Source organism: Macaca fascicularis, chromosome 4, assembly GCF_037993035.2.
Source record: "Macaca fascicularis isolate 582-1 chromosome 4, T2T-MFA8v1.1".
Lineage (NCBI taxonomy): Eukaryota > Metazoa > Chordata > Mammalia > Primates > Cercopithecidae > Macaca > Macaca fascicularis.
Window position 1 is genome coordinate 146381700 of NC_088378.1, and position 8643 is coordinate 146390342.

The 8643-nt window shown below is 45.6% G+C and overlaps 1 protein-coding gene across 1 annotated transcript; it reads right to left on the reverse strand.

Moving 5' to 3' along the window:
- Positions 1-299: 299 nt before the first annotated feature.
- BTN1A1 (butyrophilin subfamily 1 member A1) lies at positions 300-8392 on the reverse strand. Its single transcript, XM_074038698.1, has 7 exons — positions 8274-8392; positions 7705-8052; positions 4395-4676; positions 2783-2932; positions 1646-1666; positions 1530-1556; positions 300-1105 (listed from the first exon to the last, which is right to left on the reverse strand). The coding sequence occupies exons 1-7, from the start codon at positions 8350-8352 to the stop codon at positions 432-434; spliced, it is 1581 nt and encodes a 526-aa protein (XP_073894799.1). The 5' UTR covers positions 8353-8392; the 3' UTR covers positions 300-431.
- Positions 8393-8643: the final 251 nt, after the last annotated feature.

The window sequence follows — 8643 nt, forward strand, 5'->3', positions numbered from 1 at the left end:
TCAGCCTGAGATTGTCCTTTCGCAGCACATTTTGAATTTTCCACTTGCCTAAAGCCTGTTTTTCCACATACCCTTATCCTGGATACCAAGACATTTCAACCACAACCCCATGCTAACCTGACCCGATCTCGATCCCTAATCTGTCCTTTGAGTTTGCTCCAAGTAGTTTCCTATAGGTTCTAGTCTTAAGGGATTAGGAGAACACAAGAAGCAGTTTGAGTCACCCCTCCATCCCCCAAATATTGGTACAGAAACAGATTCGGAAGGTGCAGTCCCCACCTTTTCTAGCAGCAGTAATGCAACCTTCACAGGATTAATTAATCACCACCCAACAGGAAGAAACAGGCTGGGTGAAGCTGGCTGGTGAAGCTTCAGAAGGCTATGGAGGAGAGGGGTTAGAGGAAAGGAAAACAGATGAGCTGGAATATTCCTTAAGGTGCCCCTTGGCTGGGTTGGGTAGGGATTAGCTTAGAATGGAGTGTGTCTGCATCTGCAGAGGCACAGTCCTCCCCTATGGGGGACAATGGGATCTCCTTAGAAAGGTCCTGGGCATTAGCAATGACTGTGACCCCCTCAGGCCCATCAGCAATTGGGCAGATGGTCAGGGGCTTTTTACCACAGGACCATAGGCAAAAGAAGGGCCGGAGGGGGCCAGAGAAAGAGATGTTGGAGAAAGTATAGATATGAGATCCATCATTCATGTTGTAGAAGGAGATGTCTCCTGATTCATAGTCTAGGAAAATCCCAACCTGGCGTGGGGGCCCTGCCAATGGGAGAGGGGTCCGGAGAGGAGTGAGGGCCCAGTACCCATTTCCATACAACTCTACAGCCCAGAACCCATTCTCAGGAGTCATGGGGTCGAATCCTTTCTTCATCACATTCTCCTTACACACGCCGATTGCCCAGTCAGTCCTGTCTCCCACCTCCACCTCCCAGTAATGCCTTCCTGAGGTGAAGGTCTCACGGCCCAACACACAGGGCCAGGAGTCAAATCTCTCTGGTTTCTCAGGCAGTTTCTGACGTGAATCTTCCAGTCGAACAGATTTTGAATCCTCATAAAGAAAGAGGTGGGGATGAGCTGTGTCTGGGTCCAGAGTCACATCAACTGGAGAGAAACAGCAGATCTGACATCAGTGAATATTACAGGTTGCAGGACTGTCTTTCCTTCTCCTAAGAAACAGAGCACTGTTGTAGGAGTTGACAGGTCTCCTGGAGGTGGGGAGATGTTTGGCCTGCTCATGGGCCTCCATTTACCACAGAATCCCCCCTTACCAGCAGCCAGAGGGTGATGTAAGAGCTGACTGTGCCTAGGGACTAATGGGACTCTACTGGAAGGGGCTTGTCTCCTGGCCATCTTCCGAGGGTTCTCTGTGTGCCTCACAGAAACTGTTGAGGCCATTTGTCATCACTGGTTCCCTTCCTGTCCTCATCACTTAAGTGTGTTAGTGTTTTCATTTCCAAGTATCATAGCACTTTGAATTCCTAGGGGATAGAGCCTCAGAGCCCTAGAGAAGTTCAGAGCCACTGACCTGCATGCAATGTAGCCTTTTTCCATTCTGCAACAAAAGAGAAAGATAGTCATTGACAGGTTATATAATAGAGAGAGAAAACTCTGTGGGTGAAATAACAAGAAGACAGAACTTACTGAGTTCTTCCAGAAGTCTCTCTGGAAAACAAACAAAAATACCTCAATGTATAGTGGATGTAAAGGAGGGGACAAAACTCGTGTGGGAAACACACAAAGGAGGAACTGTTTAATTCATGACTACTTGAATATTGAAGCATTGCCAATAAATCAAGAACAAGGATTTTGTTTTGCTTTGTTTTTGAAGAAAGATGCCGGAAGTTCCTACATATTGGAACTGGCTTGGGATCAGAATTTTTTTTTTTCTTTTTAGATAGAATCTCTTTCTGTCACCCAGTCTGGAGTGCAGTGGTGCAATCTCAGCTCACTGTAACCTCCACCTCCCAGGGTCAAGCAATTCTGCCGCCTCAGCCTCCTGAGTAGATGGGATTACAGGTGTGTGCCACCATCCTGGGTAAATGTTGTATTTTTAGTAGAGACGGGGTTTCACCATGTTGTCCAGTCTGGTCTTGAACTCCTGACCTCATGTGATCCACCCACTCAGCCTCCCGAAGTGCTAAGATTACAGGCATGAGCCACTGCACCCGGCCTCAGATCTTTAATAATAAGATTGGTACTGGGTAATTGAGTTAAAAATGGGAGTAGGGTCTGAGGATGGGTAGTGAGTAAACATCAGGCCTGATATCTTGATTAGACTCTGCCTATTCCCCAAACCTCTGTGCTTCTTCATATTGGCATCTGTGACTTCAGGAGCCTTATGATTCCTTCCAATTTTCAGAATTCTAGAATCAAGTATCTTCTTCTTTTTTGAGATGGAGTCTTACTCTGTTGCTCAGGCTAGAGTGCAATGGCACGATCTTGGCTTACTGCAACCTCTGCCTCCCAGGTTCAAGCAATTCTCCTGCCTCAGCCTCCCAAGTAGCTGGGATTACAGGCACCCACCACCAAGCCTGGCTAGTTTTTGTATTTTTAGTCGAGATGGAGTTTTGCCATGTTGGCCAGGCTGATCTCGAACTCCTGACCTCAGGTGATCCACCTGCCTGGGCCTACAAAACTACTGGGATTATAGGTGTGAGCCACCATGCCCGGCCTCAGATATCTTCCTGTCATCCTAAAGGAAGTCATTCTAAAGGACTTGGATCCAGCCTGCCTCTGAAGCACTCCTGACATGTAGCCCTTGTGGATTCTATGATGTACCTTTAGAGCTGAATTCATTCCTCCTCTCTCTGGATCTTTCGTTGTATAGTCTCCAAGTGAAAAATATGGACCCAATGGTGAGAAGTCCTAGAACCATCAGGATGACAGCCACAGCCACTATCCAAGGAGTCAGCCTTGGGAGGGAGGAAGCTAAAACAAAATCCCCAAGAAGAACATTAGTTGAGAAACACTGAGCAAGTCTGGCTTTTCTCCAGTTTCCAAAGAAGGGTGGAACAGGTGATGGCCTGGACCACTCTCCTCCCTCATATAGCAAAAAAATAGTCACTCCAATGCCACTCTAAAATTTTCAGAAAAAAATTGACTTCAAGCAGGAGTCAGCAGAGAAAGAGAGAAATGAAGAGTAATTTGAGGACAGGATCTGTGAAATAATAAATATAATGGACAAATTCATGTCATTATGGAAATTCCTCCTTAAGTATCAGTGCACAATGGGAGCCAAGAGGATGAAGGAGGTAAATAAGGAAAGGGAAATGTGCCTCTGTATGTAACAGAATGGGACTCATTGACCAACGAATAAGGAAAGTTCCTGCCTGAACCAGAGACAGTATCTGGGGAATAATGAGAGGATTTGCTTTCCTGAGGACCCTGGAAACCTAGACAGAACTCTAGCACGGGATGGGAGGGAGAAGTGGGTATGGTGGAAATGGCAAAAGTAGAAAAATAGCTTAGTCTTTTTTTTTGAGACAGAGTCTCGTTCTATCACCCAGGCTGGAGTGCAGTGGCGCGATCTCAGCTCACTGCAAGCTCTGCCTCCCAGGTTCATGCCATTCTCCTGCCTCAGCCTCCCGAGTAGCTGGGACTACAGGTACCCACCACCATGCCTGGCTAATTTTTTTGTATTTTTAGTAGAAGTGGGGTTTCACCGTGTTAGCCAGGATGGTCTCGATCTCTTGACCTCGTGGTCCGCCCATATCGGCCTCCCAAAGTGCTGGGATTACAGGCATAAGCCACCGCGCCCGGCCAACTTAGTCTTTTTGTTTACTTGAGGCGAGAAGGCTCTGGATCAGGAAGGTCTCCAGGGACAAAGCTTCTCTATCTCACTTAGATCTCCTAAAATGGAAAATCTGGAATTTCGCTGGGTGCAATGACTCACACCTATAATCCCAGCACTTTGGGAGGCCAAGGCAGGTGGATTGCTTGAGGCCAGAAGTTCAAGACCAACCTGGGGAACATGGGGAAACCCTGCCTTTGCTAAAAATACAAAAAATTAGTTGGGCATGGTGGTGTGCACTTGTCATCCCAGCTGTTCTGGAGCTGAGGCAGGAGAATCGCTTGAACCTAGGAAGCGGAACTTGCAGTGAGCTGAGATCATTCTGCTGCTGCCCTTCAGTCTGGGCAACAGAGTGAGACACTGTCTCAAAAATTAAATAGATAAATAATCTGAAATTTATATGAGATCAAGGTAGATTTATGTCTTCAGTATCTTAACTCTTCTAATAAAGTTGATGGGGTTCCTTTAAGTCAGTGGACAAGAGCTTAGGTGGGGAAAGTAGACAACTCTGCCATGACGTCACATGTGGGCAGGTGTCCCAGGTGGTATGGCTCTGAAGCTGTGTCAACATAGGAATCCAGCAGCATTGGTTCCACTAACCTGGTATGAATATTTCTACTTCCTTCTCCTGGCCAAGAAGGAGATTCTGGATGTAGCAGGACACATTTTTCACGGAAGTGTCTCTGATGATCACTGAAGCAGCCACAGTGAACAAACCTTCTTCATCAGGATTCCTGGACTCTGATGTAGATGGAAACTTCTCTCCCTTGGAAGTTCTCCACTGCACTTGGGGCTCTGGGTACCATCCCACTGAGGTGCACTCGAGCCAGATTTCTCCATTTTCTTGAACTTGCATACTGATGTGAGGGTCAGAGCCCAGAGCTATGGAGAGAGAATTAATGTTTTAGTGGACCCCTTTTGAGAGCCTTATAACCATAGAGGTACGTAGTTTGAGAGAGAGAGAGAGAGAGAAAGGCACAAGTGGACTAGTACTGGGAAGAACTCATCTCCATATTTCAATACACAAGGAAACTGAGGGCCAGGCACAGTGGTTTCTGTCTGTAATATCAGCACTTTGGGAGGCTGAGGCAAGATTGCTTGAATCCAGGAGATCAAGACAGCCTTGGCAACATAATGAGACCCCATCTCTTTGGGCATGGTGGTTCTTGCCTGTATTCCTAGCTACTTGGGAGGCTGAGGTTGGAGGATTTCTTCAGTTCAGGAGTTCAAGGCTGCAGTGAGCTGTGATGGCACCACTGCACTCCAGCCCAGGTGACAGAGTGAAATGCGGTTTCTAAAAAAGTTTTTTTTTTTTTTTTTTTTAAAGGAAATTGAAGTACCAATAAAATGAATTTCATATACCTTATCAGAGAGGGATGCTTTGTTGGGATCAAGCCTTTGAAATGTTTGCAGCAGTTTGGTGGACAGACTTGGGGGTGCTTGTCCAGCCAGCAGGAACACTAAGACCAATAACTCAGAGGTGGGTTAGTGGTCTAGGTTGAGAGCCTCAGAGCTGGCTGATAGCTCTATGGTTGAGAGCATTATGAGAAGGCTTTGGTGGGGAGGAGGAGAACTAGGACTGGGATGAACAGAGGAATATCCTTGAGTAGAGGATTGGAGATTCTTTGACCTGAGATTATAGTTGACAATTTAAGCTTTCTTTATCTATGATGTTGATTTAGAAATTTTCTTAAATGGTCTCAACTTCATCTTCCCTCACATAATTGTGGCCTGCTATATATAAACATAAAGCTGCTTTTCTTGTGTGTTCAGCCTATTTTTTTCTCTAATTCCACATGGCACAGAAAAACTGAGTTGCGTAAAAGAGCTCTTCAACACATTTCCACAACCACTGGTTAAAATCCATGTTCCAAGAATGTGTGTATATACAAGAATGTATATTCTTTTCATGGAAGGAGCTGCCACTTTCAGCAGATTCTCAATAGTGTCTGCCACTCATAAAAGGTAACACGTTTTATGCCATGAAATCTCTAGGTTTTTATAATTAACCTTTAAGATACTTCTTCCCTAAAAGCAAAATGTCAATATTTAAATTATACATGATGCTGCAACTGGGGGACCCTGTTGTGAAGCAGGGACCCACATTTCACCCAAGTATTTTTCAAACTTTATGTTTACTTGAATATATATCTATGTATATGGATATATAATATGCATATAGATATAGATAATACATGCATATATGATATATATGTGAAAGGTAATGTTTGTATATTATATGTTTTAGATCAGTTTAAGGCACAGTGTAGTATCTAATACATCTATAATCTTTTTAGAATTGGCAAGGTCATGTCTCATATATTGTCTAATTTTATTTTATTTTGTTTTTTTTTTTTTTGAGATGAGTCTCACTCTGTTACCCAGGCTGGAGTGCAGTGGCGCAATCTCAGCTTACTGCAACCTCTGCCTCCCAGGTTCAAGTGATTTTCCTTGAGTAGCTGGGATTACAGGTATGTCCCAGCTAATTTTTTTTTTTTCGTAGAGATGGGGTTTCGCCAAGTTGGCCAGGCTGGTCTTGAATATCCTGATCAAAAGTGATCCACCTGCCTTGGCCTCCCAAAATGCTGGGATTACAGGTGTGAGACACTACACCCCACCTTTTTTTTTCTTTTTTTTTTTGGACAGCGTTTCACTCTATTGTCCAGGCTGGAATGCAGTGGCAACCATCAGCTCACTGTAACCTTGAACTTCTTGGCTCACGAGATCCTTCTGCCTCTCCTTCCTAAAGAACTGGGATTATAGGAGTTGGCCACTGCTCCCAGACTATTTTATTCTTGAAAAATAATCTTAGATAAAAACATCCTCAGTTTTACAGTAAAAATCAGAAAGAGATTTGCTTGATGTCATTCACTAGGAATTGAAAAAGTTAGACCTCAATGCGTACTTTCCTCCTCAAAGCTTATTATTTTCTTTATTGTTTCCCTTTGAGTTCTGGCTTGAAACAAAAAAGGGAACAAGAAGAGAATCTTTTCTGTATGAATCAGGAATGTGACAAATGGCCATGCTCTCTAAGCTTAGGATGTCAGTCTTTAGAAACTAATCCATAAGCCAGCCTTAAAGTGTGTGGTATGCTCACCACAGCCATAAGGTGTGTAATGGTGAAAAATACAATTTAAATGTACAATTCAGGGACTCGAAGTAAATTATGGTATACTTGTATAAAAGACTGTTACATAACTCTTACACGTATTTAATTATTTCATGAAGAAATGCTTACCCTGTTATTGAAAAAGGGCTGGAGATAATTGAAATAAAGTTCTACAATAAAGACATTGCACTGCCCTCTCCGTGTTCAACTCAAAACCCTTTCTCACTGATCTACTGTAGGACCTTCAGTACCTTCTAGCTGTGGCGTCCTAATCAGGGGAAAGCAAAGAGATAAGGCAGATAAGCTACAAGTCTGCCTTTCTTCATGGTCCAGTACACAGCCCTCCTGTGCAAATAACTCACAGTCATCCTTCCTGTGTCCAACTATCACCAAACACCTGTAAGTTAGCTCACTGCAACCTTTGCCTTACAGATACTGCACGAAGCTCTCTTCAACAGACAGCATAAAAACTATTCTACAAATTCTCCAGCAAGCCTTTGTTTCCTGGCAATCAGTTTCTCTTTTGCTGATCCTGCCCTTTGCCTCCTCGCAAAGTGTTTTTATACTTTTAAAAGTAAATCTGCCTTTACAACTGTCTCGGTAAATTCTTTTACCTGCCCCCCACCACCTCCCCCACCCCCGTCCCCACCGCGCCTCCGGCCCAGATAGTCGTCCCTCCCCGGCGACATCAACCTAAAGGAGATTTTGAGAATGAATCTGATGGTTTACAAAGTAGCTGATCCATACGAAAGTATATACAGCAGGGGAGTCGTCGGAGAAAGTCAAAGCCCGTCTACTCACCAGCCACCTTCAGATGCACCAGGGCTTCTTCGTAACTTCCATCCTCCCTGAAAAAGCACGTGTACTCCCCGTCGTCAGAGACTCTGACGCCGCAGATTCTCAAGGCCACGCGCCCCTCGGCGATGCCGTCCTGGACCAGCGTCGCCCGCCCGCGGTACTCGGGCATCTGCTCGGCTTCCTGCTCTCGCCCGTCCCTGTGCACCAGCACCGCCGGCGAAACCTTCTTTCGGAACCAGCGCAGCTCCAGGTGCTCGGCGCTCGCGTTCGGGGACAGGCGACAGGGCAGCTCGGCGTCCTCACCCACAACGGCCAGGATGGGCTCCGGGGGTCCAATGACATCAAAGGGAGCTGCGGAAAAACGAGTGAGATGAGACGGGATGTGGATATGGGAACTGCGGACAGATGCGGACCAGATTCCCGCCAAAGCGTAGTGCCCCGTGCTCTCTTCTCCTTTGACAGCTGAGTTTGGATCCGGTGGAGGTCTCCAGGGAGAGCCAAGTGGGATTGTTTATTTCACATTTATTGAGATATTTCAACTATGCAAGCCAGAGAGAGAGAAATAGACCTACCTGAATCCAGTTTGGGCAGCTGGAGGAGAATGAGGGTGAGCAGACATCTGGGGAGGCCAGAGTTTGGGAAAACTGCCATCTCCCACCTTTCTGGAGCAGCAAGATAACTGATGTGAGTCCCTCAGGAGCTTCAGCCTAGGAGATGAATGGACAGGAAACAGCTACCGGCTCTGTCAACCCTCCGTCTTCCAAAATCCTCTCTACACTTCTTTCCAGCAGGAAGTGTTCTGGTCATTTGCCCCTGAAACCTCCTCTCAGCCTCCATCCCCAGTATGGATTTTTAGTTTACACTGTGATCATCACCTTCCCACCCACCACCCTAACTCTAAAACTTAGGAGAAGGGAACTGTGAGGCATAACACTCATTAGT